This window comes from Catharus ustulatus, chromosome 2 (assembly GCF_009819885.2).
Source record: "Catharus ustulatus isolate bCatUst1 chromosome 2, bCatUst1.pri.v2, whole genome shotgun sequence".
NCBI classification, from domain to species: domain Eukaryota; kingdom Metazoa; phylum Chordata; class Aves; order Passeriformes; family Turdidae; genus Catharus; species Catharus ustulatus.
The window spans coordinates 33,373,325-33,391,914 of record NC_046222.1 but is presented as its reverse complement, the minus strand read 5'-3'; the positions used below and the strand labels follow the sequence as shown (position 1 = coordinate 33,391,914).

The 18,590-nt window shown below is 41.3% G+C and overlaps 1 protein-coding gene across 12 annotated transcripts in view; it reads left to right on the top strand.

The window, feature by feature from the left end:
- Positions 1-18,590, top strand: part of TENM4 (teneurin transmembrane protein 4) — a 634,039-nt gene that overhangs the window by 343,964 nt on the left and 271,485 nt on the right. For 7 of the 12 annotated variants that reach the window (XM_042779057.1, XM_042779056.1, XM_042779058.1 and 4 more), the window contains one exon: positions 17,118-17,327. The exons of the other annotated variants lie outside the window; for them this stretch is intronic. In XM_042779057.1, the coding sequence (XP_042634991.1) occupies positions 17,118-17,327 (210 nt within the window). The remainder of the gene's footprint in view (positions 1-17,117; positions 17,328-18,590) is intronic. 12 annotated transcript variants of the gene reach the window in all.

The window sequence follows — 18,590 nt, the reverse complement described above, 5'->3', positions numbered from 1 at the left end:
TTTCCTATAGTGGACTTTTCTACCTACAAGTCTTTTTATAAAGATCACGTTTTTTGTAACACAGTTATCAGATAATATCTCTCTTTAGAGGTCAGTCATAAATACACTCATTCCACTTTATTGTTCATAGTGGCTTCTGCTTGTTTTCTGGTAAGTTCAGACTCTGGGACAATCTCAGATGCCCACTGCACTGTTGCTTCACTCTCCTAAGACCCCACCTGCAGTGCTGCACCATCTCTGGGCCCCTCAATATAGGAAGTGTAGAGTGTTAGAGCAGGTCCAGAGGTGACCAGGAAGATGTTCAGAGGGTTGGACCACCTGTGCTATGTTGACAGGATTAGAGAGTTGTGGTTATTCAGCCTGGAGAAGAGAAGGTTCCAGGAGACCCTAGAGCAACTTCCTGTGCCTAAAGGGGCCTCAGAAGGACTGGTGAGGGACTTTTGACAAGGACATGGTGTGACAGGACAAGGGGTAATGTCTTAAACTGACAGAGGGCAGCTTTAAACAAGGTATAACAAAGCAATTCATTGTGAGGGTGGTGAGGAACTGGCACAGGTTGCCCAGTGAAGCTTTCAGGGCCAGGCTGGATGCATCCCTGAGCAACCTGGTCTAGTGGAAGGTGTCCCTGCCCATGGCAGAGGGGCTGGAACTAGGTGATCTTTAAGGTCCCTTCCAACCCAAACCATTCTGTGATTTTATGATTCTATTGCCAACTTGCAATCTTTTAAGAAAGAACTAAAGTAGCTTTTGAAGCAGCTCATACGAGTCTTTTATGAAAAGGAAAAAAAAACAGGAAAAACACCTGACTAGACATTAATCAATGTGACGTCTTTTTTAACACTTTCCATGCTTTCATTTGGAATAATATACATTCTGCTTGCTATTGCAAGATGGTTAATTAGCATTCATAAATTTATAAATAGGATTTTACCAAGTAGCAGATAAGCTGGTATTATTAGAGTTCATTTCACTCTAGTCTAGTTCTAGTCCCTTTTGAGATGAAGGCAGATTTTATTAAAACAGATCCCTCACAAAACACATCTATTCATTGCAGATTTCTATTAAACACCAAGGTGTGAGGGGTAGATTGGTTTAATTTGCTTTCTTTTCAATCTTGATACCACTTTTTTTAATAATACTTAAGTTTCTTTAGCAAATGGGATGATCAAGTGGATAGAGCCCTATGATGGGAATCAAGAGAAGTGGTGTGCTCTTATCTGACACACTGGAAGATTTTGGCCTGGTAGCTTTATTGCTCATCTGTTTTTCTCCTCTAAGAATCAAACTTGCTTCTGCCAGTCATTTTGTCAGATATATTGTGCTACTGGACAGATTTGGAAATTGAGTTTGGATTTTTACTTTCTTCCAGTGATTCCTAAGGCCTTGGTGAACAGGTGGCAGAAGAAGATGCTATTATTCAGATGTTGTAATCAGTTCTAGATTTGCATAATGCAACAGGGATTTAAAAAATAGGAAAAACAAAACAAAAAAACAAAACAAAAAAAACAAAAAAAAAACCCACCAAAAAACCCTCCGGGCTCAAGGGCATGTCCTTATCACTTGCCAGGGATCTGAAGGGAGCAATTCCTGCCTACACAGCAATGTGCAATTTGCTGGATGTATCATTGCTATATGAATTTTAGCACTGGCTGTGGTAAAAGAGACAGCTGAATTAATGAACAAATGAGATTGGGAAAATGGAATGGTTTGAAAAGCACTGTTCCAAAAACTATAACCCAGCTCCATCAGCCCAGTTTTCCATTACATGGTTTAACAACCATCTTTTACCATTGGGAAGGATAAAATGGGAAGTGTAAGGAAGACATTCACTAATCCATCTCTTGGCTGATTCCACAGCATCCCAGCAACAGCAAGTAAGAAAGAAAAACGGATCATAAAACCTTCTCTGTTCCTCCAAGTGACCTTTTCCCATAAAAAAAGCAGACCTTGAATTTTGTTTACTTTTTTAAAAAGCAAGAATTTTTACAATGACTGGCCATGGAATTTTGGACTTATTTTAAATACACCTATTTCTTGAGTAAATACAAAAGTTAATGGCTTAAAGAGCTGTTTTCACAGTTAGGGAAAATCCATACTTATTTGAGCTTTAAACTAGCATTTGTATATAATCAGACACAACTGCTTTCTCTACATAAAATGTTACCCCTTCCATTTTCCACCTAGCATTAACAAAAGCAGCAGATAGACTTGTTGCTGTGGAGATTTTGAGCCACAGACGAATCTCAGTTCTGCTACCTGACTTAATTCGCAAGCTACAGCAGCTGAAGGGATTTTCCCATGAAACATTTTCTGAACATACATATGTTTTATTGAGTAAACCAGATGGAAAATCACTTGCACAGCTATGCTTTCTCATCCTGTGGGTCCAATGGCCAGGTTCGTCACCGTTATTTCATCAGTTCTCTTTCTGGGTATCTTATTTTGCAATGCCATACAAAACCCTCACATCTTTTTGTCTCTTCCCCATATCCTGTAAGTTTTCTCTATTAGCTCCTGGTGGTCTTCCTCACTCTGCTGACATCAGAGTTAAGTTCTAGTGACACTGTGCAATTTGTGTTTTCAGGCTTCAGTTCATCATTTGTTCCACATAGTTCAAACAGCCTTTGCTAGTGTTGTCTATGTTTATGTGCTCACAGGGATGGCATCAGTGACAGGGTACAGCAAAACTTAGAAATTGAATCTACATACAAAGTATAGATCTGTCCATAAATGGACACATTCAGATTGCTGACCTTTTCTTTTTAGCTGTGCTGCTTAAGACTCGTGTTAGATTTTCTTATGTTTTAAATAATAGGTTTCTTTCATGTAATTCACATCAAGTTTTCGTATCTTGGTATTACTGGATGCCATTGTCCCCCACCAAAACTAGCACAATGTAGAGAAATCTGTTTGGTGTTCTATTACCAGAAGAGCTTTAATTGATCACGGTACTAATAGAGTTATAAAACCCATGTTGTAGTAGAAAGTTATTTCTCAAAATAAGCCTTCAAAATCTGTATGCTATTTCAGGCCCCTGAAATATCAGCCTAGTGGCATATATTTTTAGGAGTGATAGTCTGATGAGTTAGTCAAGAAAACACTGGGACAGGTAGAATATTTTATTAGAAGTGATATACTTGGAAAAAGTAGACAAGCTTTCCTCAAATCTGAAACAGAAGCAGCAGACTTTGCAGCTAAGTGCAAGTTCAAAGAAATTGCTAAGAATTTATAACAGAGTGTATATATTTTTGCAGGGTAAATGTCACAGAACAATGGCTATCTGAATCCTTTTGTCTGTGTGTGTGCCTGTGTGGGTGCCTGTCTGTGTGAGAGAGAACTTTTAATATTCACACCAGAGTGACCATTTTGATTCTGAAGTAGCTTTATTGCTCCCTGGTTCCAGAGACTCTTCTTTCATTGACTGGAAGGCAGAAACACTCGAACAGCACCAAGTTCTGGTTAAGCTACCTTTGGGGACACACATAATAAAAGTCATGAGCTTCTAAAAAAAAGAAAATGTCATGCCTTTTCACATCCATCTTTGCATCAGCTTCAGCATATAAGAAAACATAAAGGCAAAGAAAAGATAAAAAAGGAAAAAACAGAAGGCAGTACAGTTATTGTGGATCAGCCGACAGATCCAAGCAGAACTGCCTTTGAAATAGCCTTAGATGAGGAATGCCTTCAGGAACCTTGAGATGCAGAACAGTTTGTCAGCAGCACCTTTACCTGTCCATTGCTAGAATCCCAAATGCAAATGAGTTTTACTGTAGCTTCTGTATAAACTGAGCTGTGACAGGGAGCAATGAGCTTTTGTTTTTCTTAAAGCATCTCCAAATGTGCATGGGCGTGTGGTGAGTTAGTTTATGCTCAAAGGCACAGGGATAGACAGTAGCTTTTTTCAGCCAAGGACACAAAAAATACAACTCATACTTGCTGTACAAAGTCTGTGTGCAGGTAACTCTTGATAGTTTGAGATATATTTGGAAATATTCTCTATTTATGGTTATATCTGCTAAAAATTTCAAGCATTGCCTCTTAGGCATACCATTGTTTGTTTGATTACACAAATAAAAACACCAAAATCTACTTAGTGTCTTCACCATACGCTCTTGGTTTTCTGCAACTATGAAAAAAATCAACTCCAAAATAACAAAAAAACCTTGATGTTGTCTTGTGTCAGGGCCTCTTACTTGATGACTTCAGCATTTCAGTTTAAGAAAGGAATTGTGAATTTTGGTTCTTTCTGCTAAGGACTAAGTAGTGCAAATTGTGGCTTTTATGCATTCTTAATCACACATAACTTAGGAGTCCAAGAAATCTAGTGAATTTCAGAAGTCAGGTCCCAAACACTTCAGGAGAAATCCAGTTTATACACTAAAAGCTATCCAAATTTTGCTTTTTGTGTGTGGAAATACAAGTGGAAGAAAGTAGATGGCCTTGAAGATAAGCAGAGGAAGTTTTAATCAGCCTATCATGGAATCCCTTCCCACCTGGACAAGGCACAGGAAGCTTGAGTGTCTCCTATGTGTTTTCCTACATTAATTTCTTTAAGTCTTCCAGTGCAACTAATAGGAAACATTTGAGTGTCAGTCCTTCAGGCCATCTTCTGATGATGTGCAATAACAACACTTCTAAATAACACTGATAATAACTCTTCTAAAATAATCAAGGAATTGGAACCTTTCCCCAGGAAATGGGAGGCCTTGATTCTAGGCTCCACTCAGTTTTGGTGGCTTTTCAGTCTTTAGAGAATTTAAGGTGGCTCTTTATCTCAGTAGCGTTGTGCAACAGACAGACTTCTCTCTCCAATAGTACTCTTTTTAATGTTAAAAATCAGAGAACCAGCAGATTAAGTAACAAGAACTTAAGTGAGCACAGAAGCTTCCATAACTGGGTAGTCCTTAGAAGTGATCAAGTTTACTGACCATCCAGGACCACAGGAATCTCCCCAGAATTATTTACATTTATTTTGCTGTCTCCTTTAATTTTCATGCTTTATGAACCCAAGGCAGCTGATCATATAAATATTCAAAAAGTCATACGCTTTGAAAATATTTTTCTACTTCTAGACTTTCCAAGGTTTGGGGGGGGAAGTTATGTTTGTCCTTGTGGGGTTTTTTTGGGTTTTTTTTGGTTTTGGTTTTTCTTTTTTTGTTTTGTAAATGAAAAGCATCACTTGAAAAATTCTCCAAGCGAAAAAAGAGCCTCTCTTCTGTGCATGTAAGTGCTGCTCAACCATAATTTAAAAGATTATGGGGGAAACACAGCTCATATAAATGCATACACAGATAGCCAAAAGGTAAAAATTAGGACAAAGCTGAAGCCAGAGTGGCTCATAAAGGGTGGTGGAACTGCTGTAATGTCTGCAGAAGTGCCTCAAGTGCTGTTTAGTCAGAGTTTCTACACTCGTAGGCATTTGGCTGACACACATGTGGACTGATGAAAGGCAGCTGGGTCTGCATGCTGCTTGCAGATCAGGGTCTTTAGCTCTAAAGGAGCCATAAGAAAGAAAATAGCTGTATAAACTATTGAACAGTGTACAGAAGGTCAAGCCTGCCAAAAGGGTCAGGCAGGTAATCATCAAAATTAGAGATAAAAGAGACCATGATGTTATATAGTCTGCTCACCAGCCTACTGAGGAGTGTTCAGTGCAGTATAACAGGAGCCCATCTGAGAGTGGGCATTGTTAGACCTCCAAAACTCTGGATCAGGCTGGCCAGACTAATTGATCAGGAATTTAAAGTTAGACTTGTTATAGCAGAGATTCTATTTTATGATGAATAACCCCTTCAGAGATGGACGAAACCAATAAGGGCTGTTTGCCACTCAAAACATAAGGATTCTCTTCTCCCATTAGCATTTTACCATGATTAAAACCATTACATTTTAAAAAGAAAAGCAGGGAATATTTCATCACAAGCATGCAAATCTGCCTGTTACATGTTAGTTTTGTGGCAAATAGACTGAGGGAAATAATTACCAATGATTTGGAATACACAGCACATAGTGTTTCAACAGTCAGGGGGAAAATAAGGTGTCTTAGCCATTGTGCTTCCTTGCCTAGGTTTGGTTACCATGCAGCGTTTTCGCCCTGTACCTTTGGGTGTAATAAACTGTTTTATGGGAGCACTGCATGGCTGCAATCACCTAGGGATGGGAAAGGGATAAGTATATGAGGTGGACCAGTAGTGTGCTCTGTTCTGGCAAAACCAGCAGCACATTTTCATGTGGGCTCAGGTGCCTTATTTCCAAGAAAGGAATTATTTTCTAATACTGCTCCCATCTTTATTCTAAAGAGCTATTTTTCTGGAATATTAATTAATTCATTTAACTATCAATTCCTTTAACTATCCCTCTGCAAAACAGAGGCTGGGAGAGAGTAGTAGAGAGACCATTCAGTGAACGAGACCAGGTATTCTTTTCTCTGTATTTAGCTACTCTTCTCTAAACTACTGGGGTTTTAAAATAATTCTGATGTGCCTGCAATGCGTTTTGAATTATCACTACCTTCCTTCTACCCAGAAAATCATCATTTGGGTCCAATCTTTTTTATAGTCATTTGAAAATTTTCATCTTTTCCACTGAGCAGGGAACTGAAAAAAAGTCAGTTTCTTAAAGGGCAAAAGTCGGTAAAGCCATGATTGAGGTATTTAAATTGCAGCTTTAAAGATATCAATGCTTTGGAGAAAAAAATAACAGTAACATCAATGGTGTCTCAAACTTTCTGAATTTTTGCTATTGCATTGCAAGTTGTTTTGATGTCTGCTGAAATACATAAATTATTTTGGAGGAAAAAGGTATGTTTCCATGTTTTGGGACCTGAAATTTCAGTCAATACCCTGAAAATTTCTCTCAATCCATTTCTTTATTTCTTGTTGGTGGCTGTTAGTGCATAGTTTCTAAGTTGTTCTAAGACTGAAACAAATGTAAAGCAAATCACAACTTTTGGTACAACACTATCCTTTCCTGGCTCAATATTGTCATATTCCTGCATTACCTTATTGGCCAATACCATAAAATGGCAATCTTTCCCAGGAGAGAAGAGTATCCCCTACAGATATGTAGCCTCAGATTCTGATACATTTGCATCAGCAAAAATTCAGAACGTTTTCTAGGAAGACAAAGCTGAAGTGCAGGTTTATAAGGTGAAATTTTGGAATAGAGCAGTGAGGGGTGCACATCTTCCTAGCAACTTTCTCAGTGTGTGATCTCCACTTGGACCTCCCAGCACTGGTCCTGCCTGCAGATTGTAGCAAAGGGACACTCTCAGCCTCTCCCTGCCGACAGAACGCTGCGAGCTGCTCTCCTCCACAGTAATTACAGCTACTTGAGCACAAACAGCTTCTCTACTCTTATAGCTTGCATTGCAAGAACACCTAATGGATAAACACAAGATCAAAGCCCTGCAGTTTTGCATGCCTCATATGCACACAAGGAGAAGGAGTCCAAAGTCCTGAAAAGCCTGCAGAATACATAGACAAAACTGATTACAGCTGCTGGAAGATGTAGGATAGGTCTGGTTTTTAATGAGCTGTGCCAGGCACAGGATATGTGCAATCTTCAAATGCATTCAGGAGCATGAGGTGAATGCCAAATGACAGTCTGACACATAAGGATCAGATCAGACAGGTCTGAAGACATCTTCCCCAGCTTACAGAGTGGGGAGTTGCTCTCAGACTACGCCAGAAGGGACTAACACCCACTATCCACCTGGGTGCAGTCATAGAGGTGCTGCAGGCTGCACATGGTAGCGCAGCACAGAGCACAAGTGTTATGAACACAGCACCATGCTCTGCTGCTGGCGTCTGGAGCACAAGGACCAAGCACTCATCCTGCTTCTCCTTCTGCAGAAGCCTTTCCCACTGTCTTCAACTCCAGACCCCCAGGGCTAACTCACAGACAGTGTGATGGAAAATAAACGTTCTTCTTAATCAGATCCCTTTCAAAGTTCATCTAAGAAGAGTCTTTTAGCACAAATTGCCTTGATCTTTTTCTCAGCTGAAGAAAGAAAGTGATCTTCTGAACCATGACTCTTAGATGTTGCAGGGAGGGCTGCTTGCTTTCTTTGAAATCATGCACTGCAAAAAAAGTCCTTCAAAAATTAGGGAGCATGGCTAGAATATAAGAATTAACAGTGACTGGAAAACAGCTCCCATACAACTTTAAGGATGCAAGCCTCCAACCCTCATGGGGCTAAAGACTGGGACTGGGAGGAGACTGCTCCAGTAAAGGTAAGAGGCTGAGCAAGTTTAGTTTATGCAGTGCAGAAATTCGAAGTCAACAATCTTAATGGTAATTGAAACAGATACAATCTGTTGAGGCAAAGCTCCCGTCACGCCAAATTTCCTTCTCAGAACACTTATGCATAGACAGGTAGGGTCCCACTGCCGTATACCTTTATTACCCCTTTGCCAGACTCCTGAGACCTGAAGCTGTTACGTTTTCTTTGGACTGTACTTACTCAGGCAGACTATGTTTTTTTCCCCCAAGAGAAGCACAAAATATCCTTGCATCAGAGTTCTCCTTCCTGAAACTTTTATCTCCAGTTGCCTGTGTGTTTAATCTCCAATTCCATTGCTACTGTACAGCACTTTTGTCTATGAGCTCAGGAGGAAAATGTCAAGTCTGCACATATGATGGGGCAATTACGGATTTGTATTATGGAGCAAGCCAAACTGTCACTGCCAAAAGCATCTCAGTGAGATTGCCTTACCTTCAGGCAGATTTTAGACATTAAGCCCAGGGCTCATGACACTTTCACTTATTCACAAGTAAGGATCACCAAGGCTCCCTATATAGCCAATGAAGAGAAATGAGACATTCCAACTCAAACTGGAGACAGAAAAAGTGGCCTCTGGAAGGTAAAGGTTCTATTTCCCAGACTGTAGGGAAACACTACAGTGACTATGCTGCACAATGCCACATTATCCGCCTGCTTCCCCAAGCAAATCCTGGATTTTTCTCAACAACTGCAACCTTCACTCCTTTCAAGAAATGTTTATTTGTGATTATCTAGTTAAGAGGTGGAAATGCAGATTTTCTTCCTTAGCAGCACAGTTTGCCTCATCATGTACTGTTTTACACATGTGTGTTAGAACCCATCCCCAGGGGCCAGGACAGTGTATCAGTGATCATGAGCTGAACCTGCGGATTTTTAGGTGCTTTGGCTGTAGGATGAATTAGTTTTGCTGTCTGGTAGGTGGGCTCTAACATTATGTGATTTTGGTTAGTTTCTAGTGCTCCATAATTTTGTCTCCTCTGGCATTACTTTAAAGTTAATTTTAGAAAATTACTGCCAACCATGCTGCAAGACATTTCTGTAAATTTTATTTTCTAGGGCAGGTGAAAAAGCCTTGCAGTGGCCCATGTATAATAACTCTTCCCTGCTGGGGTAGCAGGAGTATGAACAAGTTCTTTGCCTTGACCAAGCCTATCAGGAAGAGTTTTGCAAGGCTAGTGCAAACCATTTTGTTAGCACTAAGCTTAGAGGAAGCAATTTCTATAAAGCCTTCAGTTTGGTGATCAAACACAGGAAAATGGACCTTTTAGGAGATTTGCATGTAATCATTTGCAGAGGACTTCATACTTTATATTGGGTGCTTGGATCAGATAGAGCATTAGTGTCAGACTGGGAAGGGGCCACTTCACAGGCAGCTTATCAGACTGCCTACTGATTACATTATTCTTTTACAAGTTGGCTTTGAGTAAAGCTGCAGAAGCTTTTGTAATGCTGAACCATAATTAGGGGGTTGCATTTTCCTTAAAACTTTAGATGATACGAATTATTTGCATAAATATTTCACAAGCCATTATATAAAAATTCTGTGGTGATTAGGATTGTTTATACTGTCTCTATCAGAAGAAAGTATTTCTTTCTTGATCCTTACTTCTTCAATTTGGAAAAAGAAATCTCCCACATATTTGGAAATTATGTTACCTGTTTGTGCTTTTAAATAGCAGCACGATTTGAGCCTTGGAAATGGATGATGTAGAGAATTGTGTAGCTAACTTACACAGTCTGTTTCTACTGTTGTGCCTATAAATGAGCAAGCTGAGTATCCGGCTCGGGCAATTGCCCATGTAATTTTCTGAAAATCTGCCGTATTATTTTCTTCTGTTGACAAAAAATTCTAAGTGCGGCTGTGCTGCTCCAGAGCACCCCAAGCCCTGGAGGAACTGCACTTCAGAAGGGAACAATTTTCTCCCTACTCCTCTCCATCTTGCTCAATCAATAATTGTTTTCTGCTGTTTTGGGTCAGCTTAGTAACCTCAGGAGCTGGGGGAAAGGAGATCTGAGGTCTGCTTTGTTTCTTGTCCCTTTATAACTTCTGCTTCATTTGGGGATTGCATAAGATCCAAACACTCACTCCAGATCTGTGCTGGGACAGAGGCAGGTAACAGGCATTCAGCTGTGATGCTTTTATATATCCCAGTATTTCATGCAGCAGCCAGTCTAGAGGTTTTCCAACCAGAGGAGGGTCTGCTTTGTACAAACAAGAATGTTTCCAAGACCTGCTGACAGTGACTTTTTGACTTCCTCAATAGAAAACGCACTATCCTGGTAAATGGCTAAAGAAAATCATTGTGTATCTTCACAGCATAGTGGAGGGGAGAAACACAATTTGGGAGAGTAGCACAAATCACCCACAAGGCAGGTGAAGTCCATGTAACATGTGTTCTTCATACTCCACTTCAGCCCAGGTGAATTTATTCATTCCTTCTTAACCTCACATGGCCCTTTTTCTCCAGTATGCCAGTCTTCATATAGGGCATGTGATTATTTCTCATTTTCTAAGCACAACTACTCATTTCTTAATTTTAGTGACATGGCAACAGCCCAGGTTTTTCTTGTTAAGATGATATTCATTTGTCCCCTTTGTTTCATTAATTTTCCCCTCTGGCTTTAAAGCTATAAATCAAATACACAAAATTAAATTAAGTAAAATAAACATAAGTGCAGGTGGAAATTCAGGAAATATAAATAACTAAGAGTAGTTTTCCAAGACTGCTTTTTTAATCAATTCTAAACACAAGATATATATGGCCTGTTGAACTAAGAATGTTGTGACCACCTATTGTTAAAGAGCAGCAATAAATCTATGCAACAATTCTTTACTCCTATGATTCACTGACACATTTAGCCAGACAGCTTGTTCAGCTCGCTCTTTTTCCAGAGGTGTATTATGCTGTCCACTGGAAAGGCTCGATATGCAGCCACGAGAAAGACATGAATGCTGTTTGCCCCTTAGGAAAATTCCTTCTTTCACCATCTCCAAAGGAGTGGGGCTCCTGAATGCTAAACCAGTCTTCCAGCACGTGATAATCAGGGCTCATCTTCATGCACATTCCCCTTCACCTTGAAAAGCAAAATGGCAGATAACTCTCCCCTCTCTTCCTCAATCCAGCAGGATCGGTGATGCCCTGAAATACCAGTGGAGCAAATCATTGCCTTTTATATTCTGCAGGGAGCCAAACACTGCTGTGCAGGCAGGGCGCTGACCTTTCCACTTTGTCCTATGTGTCAGCAATCCAAGGATGTCCTGGTGCCCACCCTGCTTGCTACTTTGCAAGGATAGCTCTCACACAGGATCTCAGCTCTGCAGGACTGCTTCATGCTTGTGGGGTTTTAATCAATCAGATACACTGAGATGAGATTGCCTGAGTTTTAGACTTAATTATTAATTTATTTCCTTTACAGAGGTACCTAAGGGTTATTTAGGCAGGTCATGGTTTTCTCCAGCACAAGACTAGCTACAAATTAATATTGATCAATAAGATTTCATGTCAGTGTCAGTGCAGATTGCTCAAAACTTCTGTGTAAAGTGAGGGGAAGACATAAAAAAAGTTAAAAGAAATCCATCTGTTTACACTCTCTTTCCTTTGACAGGATAATAAACTCAGCCAGCACACTACAGAATACACTGCGCTACCATTTACACAGCCTTCCTATGAACCCACAAAGCAAAGCCTCGTTTTAAAGGCCAGAGCTGTACCGTGATGTCTTTTGTTTGTAGTGATGCTTAACATCATTGGTGCATCAGTTCTAACCTTGGTTAGAGACTTTCCTATTTTAAGGCGGTACAAAGGCAATGCCAGGGATAGGACTTAATGCAAACTTTCTTATGTGAAAGGTACTGCAGTTGTTCTACTGAGATAATCACAATCACAGTACTTCTGCCCATGCCTGATGCTCCTCTGTGGCAGGAATGCTGCTAAATAAAAATACTTTGAGGGTGACAAACAGCCTTTTAGACTGTTTCAGTGGCTAGAGATACAATTGCAGGTACAGGAAATGACAGAATTTTGATTCAAACAATTATACATCTCTGAGCCTCAGTTTCCTTATCTGTCGGAAATGTAAGTCTGTTCTTCAAAATGGTTTGGGCTTTAAGGGAGCTTAGAGATCATCTAGTTCCACCTCCCCAGGCCATGGGCAGCCCTGAGCCCATGAACAGGTTGCTCAAAATTCTCTCCATCCTGACTTGGAACATTTCCAGGGATGGAGCGTCCACAGCTTCTCTAGGCTACCTGTGCTAGTGCCTCACCACCCTCACAAGGGAAAACTTTCTTCCCAGAATCTAAACTAAATCTCTTCTCTTTTAATTTAAGACTCCTCCTTCTTGTCCTATCACTATCTGCCAGTGTAAAAAGTTGCACTCCCTGTTTTTTACAAGTTTCCTTTAAGTACTGGAAGGCTGCTGGAAGATCTCCACAGAATCTTCTTTTCTCCCTGCTTACCAACCCCAACTCTCTCAGCCTGGCTTCATAGCAGAAGTGTTCCAGCCCTCTGACCATTGTATCAGCCAATCTGATACCAGATCCCAACAGATCTGATAACAGTATTTCAAAGTTTACATACCCCATGCTTGTAAAGCCCTTAAAGGTCTTGGATGAAGCTTGATAGAAGAAGTTATCAGGTGAAAAAAGCTGATACTACTTATTTATTGATCACAGATAATACTCTTCTGGATATATTTAACTCTCTTAAATCCTGTTGCCTTGTCATTTCAGTTCTGTGAGAAGTCAGCCTTGCTTTATATCTACTTTTTGTGACCTTTCTTGGGACAAATTATAAACATATGAGTATAATCCACTGAATATAGTCCATGAAACAAGTTAGAAGTATCTCTGTAAACATTCTGTATTTCTGGCAGCCCTTCTATTCACACTAGCATGAATACACCCTTTCAAACAGCTCTTGATCTCTGAACACCAAATCCTCTAAGATATAAAGTAACTCTTAAACATTACAGCCAAATGTGCAGCATAAAATGAAGGCATGTTTACTGTTTGTTTTACTTTTCCCTAACTATTTACAGTCTGCTCTGCTTGTCTCTTCCCTAAATTTAAAGCAGTTGCCTGAATATTGCAGAGTTCCTCAGTTAAGCTGAGAAACAGATTCTTTGTACTAACCTATTTCCAAAGTTTGTGTTTCCTAAGTACTTTCATAAATCTACAAGACACTGCAACATATCTTCCCTGTTTTTGTTGAGGTTTTTTTAAATTTTAATCTGAAATACTGGCATATAGATAAAATAGAAGGTTCTGTTCTGTTTTCCTCTGAATATGTGCTAGTATCACATAATTCATACAGAGACATTCAACGACTATTATTCCTGCCTCAAGTCCAAAGAACATAATTTTGACTGTTCACTGCAAGCAGATATATGATTGTTACAAATTGATGCCAAGGGGCCATACTTGGAATCCATTTTGTTTTTCTTTAAGTTCCAAATTGCAAGAGTGTGCATAATGAATGTGTTATCTAGTCCTTCTGTTTTGTATTTTTGAAGGAGAAACAGCACATTCTGCAAAGTAGCTTGTCCTACTTGCTCAGGTTCCATGGCAACCCAGTAGTGTTGCAAATTCCTTTTGCTCTAATCAATTAGAAATTTTGCTCTGGCAGCTGGAATGAAAGTTTACGGGCCAAATCCTGCTTGTTTTACTTGGACCTGTCGTTGCAGTAAATTCAATGAGATAATTGTCTGAGAAGGAAACAAACTTGTAGCTTTTGTCTCTCTCTTGGTTTAATTTTTGTGAAAAGGTCAGATTTAATTCTTGGTTTTCTGTCCAAGCAGGAAAAAAGGAGGCAATTCTCTTAAAGGATACACAGTTTAACACAGAGCCTTAAAGCCCTGTTGACTTGTTAAAAAGGAAGGTATTGCTTTGTTTTACATGCATTTTAATTGGATGTTGTCAGCAGAGCTGCCTGGTGCACACCTTCCATCCAGCTGCTGGCAAAATCTCCTGTAGAATCCACCATTCATGCCCAAAAGGCAATTTTCCAGGGAACACGGTGGTGTGTGCTGGTGTGTGTGCCCTTCATAGCAGCGCAGCCCTGAGTGGTTAGTATGCACAATTCCTAGGGAATCTTCCCTTGTAAAGGTCAGCTCATGCACTGCTGGAAGTGCACGTAATGACCGTGAAAGTGAAAGCCCACGGATCTTCTCATGTGCGCTCTGCAATGGTGTAGTTGATTAAAACCCAAAGTTGCCATGAAAAAGGTTTTGGTTATGTTTTTGTTTTTTTTCTTTTATCCTTGCCAAAACTACAATACTAGGAGATGGAGAAAGCTCCTACCAAAATTAAAAAAAAAAAAAAAAAAAAAAAAAGAAAACAAAAAACAACAACTTGCAACCATGTGGAAATGGCAGAAATTTTCTGATGTGGTCTGACAAAAGCACTGACATTTTGCTTTTAGGGTTACAATTCTAAATTCATCTCATTCTGCTCCAGCTCTTTGTGTCCAGAGTAAAAAATTCAGGTACAGTTATGCCAAGTGTGCTGTCTAAACAAAACACAGAGAGAGCTTTGGGGGTCTACTGTAATTGTCCATACTTTTTTTTTTTTGGTCAGGTGGCCACACCATTAACCTCGCTTTTATGCATTTCACTGGTGTTTGTGTAAATGAATCAAAGGCTTCAAATAATTTTTTAATCTAGATAGTCTTTCTCAATGGCTGGAAAAATGTGTCCTCTCCTTACAAAGTACACCAAAAAACTGTATCGATCTATAGGAAGACATTGATTTTACACTTCTTTTCCATTTCAGTCATCATCATCCCACTAAAATTCAGCCTCTGACTACACAGGATTAGAAATACATGTCACTCTGTTTTGTAATGAAAGAATAGCAAATCAAAGTCCTGATTTAAACTTTGTAACGTGTCAGGGTTCATCAAATCTCTATTGCCACAAAGAGGATGACGGAGAGTAGACTTTGCTTCTTCTTCAAAAGCAGATCAGAATTAGAGCTGAATCTCAGTTTTCATGACAGGGAGTGTGGCAAGGAAAGCAGTGCTCATCCACTTGCACATGCTCCTTTTTCTTGCTGTCTGTCTCCAGCTTCTAGAGGTAGTTAGCACAATGGGAAGGTTACAGCCTTGGCACCATAAAAAGGGTCAGGGAGTGTGAAGTGGGCTGCCGATTCCTTAAAAGCTGCATTCCTAAAGGAGGAACTTCTCTGTCTGTAAAGTTGTCAGCAAGAAGACGATCCAGACAACTCCACTGCTGATCATAACAAAACACACAGGACTCAATTTTGGCTCTGGGTCTTCCTGCTGCACAGGCTGCTGTTCACGCACAGGCTCTTAACCAACACTGGCTTTTCTCCTTCAGGTGACAAGTGTCTCTAAGCACAGGTACAGTCCTGTATTCTCCTTGGATCCCAGGGTTTACCTCTGATGCCACAATTTTTTCTCTGATTATAATTAGCAATTTATAAGACTGGCATATGCCAAGGAAGTGACATCCAAGGACTTATTACGAGAAAAACTAATGACCAAGGTGGAAGGAAATATAGCAGAACCAGCTTTGGGGCATTTAAATGTTAAACCCACTTCACTGTTTTGGGTTTGTGTCCTTTTCTAAAGTGTTCATGATGTGTTTAGTAAGAAATATTGTACAGCTATGTTGTGAGCTATGCTATGTTCAAAATGTGGGAGTTTTTTTTAGAAACATGAATTTTTAAGCTTGCTGGTTTTCTTGTGCTGACTGTTCTTTTATTTTGATGGATTTTGCATGATAACATTTTGGTATTTGGGAAAATGTGGGAGATTAATCATTATGACTTTAAGATCAAATGTAGCAAGGGGAAAAGTTAATGTTTAAATGCATTGTCCTGTATTATATGTCTGTGTTCATATTCCCCCTGTTTTTATTGATGTACTGCACATATCTGACCTCCACATTTGCCTGACAGATTTTTTGCCAGTCTGGCACTTCTGACTTCCCGATTTTGTTTAAAAATATGATTGGAATAAGACCCTGATAACCATTAATTGCTTAAGTATTCTTTTCCAATTGGATCTACTTAACTTATACATACTTGATTCGATTTCCTTACAGCCAGTAAAAGCTCTTTCTCAGGCACAGCTCTATGTAAAATAAAATCTTAGAACCCGATTTGTTGTGGGTTTCATCGTTTAATCAACGAAATGACACTGGTCTGAGCTGTGCTTCTGCCCTGTTACGAGTATTTGCTGAGTTGCTTCTACCGCACACAGCGGTGTCCGCACCTTTCCTCTATGGCTGCGTGGTGCAAGTCTTGAGCCGTTTGCTTTATAAACTAGAGGGAAGGGGATTGTTAAACCAATCCCCAAAAGGACTTTACACTTTTCACATGGAATCTACAATAATTCACCTCACAATACGTCGAGCAAAGCTTTCCCGTTAGTAAGACGGAGCGCGGCCGCATCAATGAGTCCGACTCACTGACAGTGAGCGCCCATGTCGTGGGAACAAAGCTCATCTCGGACCAGGGGCTCTCGCCAATGTCAAAATCTTTAAAAACCCAAACCAAACCTAAAAAATTCAACAACAAACCTGACGGATGCGAGTTTCAAAGGATGGCTGTTAGGAGGAGAGGAGTTTTAAAAGCCAGTAACAGCCCGAGGGGCAGCAGGCAAAGGGGACAGATAGGCGCAGTCGGCCGCCCCTCAGGCAGGGCTGCCCCGCTGGGGCAGGCGGCGGGGCGGGGGGCGGCCTTCCCTCGTGCCCCGGCTCGACTTTTATTGTCTCTCTGTCCGTGTTTTGCCGTGGTTTTTTTGTTCATTTTATTTCTTTCTGTGTTTTTTCCCCCTCCCCTCTCTGTGTGTGTGTGTCTGTGGCCCGCAGGTCCCCCCCTGCCCTGTTCGTCCGCCTCCTCCACCCCCCGCTCGCAGTCCCCCTCCCCTCTCCCCTCGCCGCCGGCCAATGAGGGCCCGGGGCGGTCGCTGGGCGACGGCGCGGCCCGGGCGGCCGCGGGCTCGGACTCTGAGGAAGAGTTTGTCCCTCAGTCATTCTTAGTTCAAAGTGGCTCTGGAAACCTCTGTGTCGCCGCCAACGGTGAGTGACTCTCGCTCTCTCTTTCTCACTCTCTGTGCCTACTTTTTCATGCCCGTCTTGACAGCCGTGCGCGGGGATGTGTGTTGGTTGGGGGAGCGGGTGCGCCCTTTGGGTCGGTGTGGGGGTTTTATTAAAAAAGTTAAAAGTCGCCTGCCACAGGGTAGGAAGTGGAGCTTTGGGCAGGTCCGTGCCGGTGCTGGTGGCGGCGGTGCGGGACGCGCAACCCGGGAGTACCCGGGCAGCGTTCGCGGAGCTGGCGGGACGTGAGGGCTGGAGCCCACTCCTTCTCGCGGGGTGGAATTTCGGGGTGGTTTGGCTTTTTAATTTTATTCGCTCCTGGCTGAAAGACTGGCCAAAGAGCCTCCCGCTTCTCTGTGTGGGCGGCAAGGTGCAGCCTGGGGGCTGGCGGGGCCGGAACTTGTGAAGAACCTGTCACCCAAGGGCAGCATGGATGGGAAAAGGGATGACGAATACGAAGAGTTGCTTTGATGCCCTTTGTGACAGTGGCATCAGCACCATCCCAGAGGAGGGTGTCTGTGTCCAGTCTCCCTCCGAGGCGCTGAGAAATGCCCTCAGGGGCAGTATGTGAGGAACAGCAGCATAATCACATCCTACTGGGATGCTCTGAGACTCCCCAATGGGTTTGCTGAGTGTGCTCAGCACCACCGGATGGCCCACGATGCTTAAACAAATTACAAGGAGCGGAATGAAATTCACAGTTCTCTGCTGCAAAGACAGTGAGTCATAAATGGAGAGGTAACGCTCATTGGCAAAGAAATGTGAAATTTCATCAAGGGTAGTGTAACCTGACAAAGTGCAGATTACAGCAGTGGAATAGCAGTGGCCACTCAGGCCGATGCCATCCGGCTTGAGTGATAATTGCTCGCAGGTCTGATTTATGATGAAGGAGAGGACATTCAAAGATATCTTGAAAGAGAGAAAGAAAGGTGAGAGAGAGGTTTACTGCAGCTGGCAACAGCTTAACTGCACTTATATTAAGCTTCTAAGAAGGTTTCCTAGTATGCTGTTATCTTCAAGAAAGGAGAGAAAGTTTGACATTTAATTTGTCTGCCCTCTCCCTTTCCCAGCTCCCCTCTTCTTTTGTTGCATTTGTTATGGTAAAAACAAACTTTCCCTTCAAGGTTTTTCAAAGGAGAAGGTTATCTCCTCTGAATTGTCATCCTGAGTAGGGTAGGGGAAAATACAGTGTTGTATTCATTCAGCAAACTGATTAAAATTCATATCTTCTGTTCAGCTTCCCCC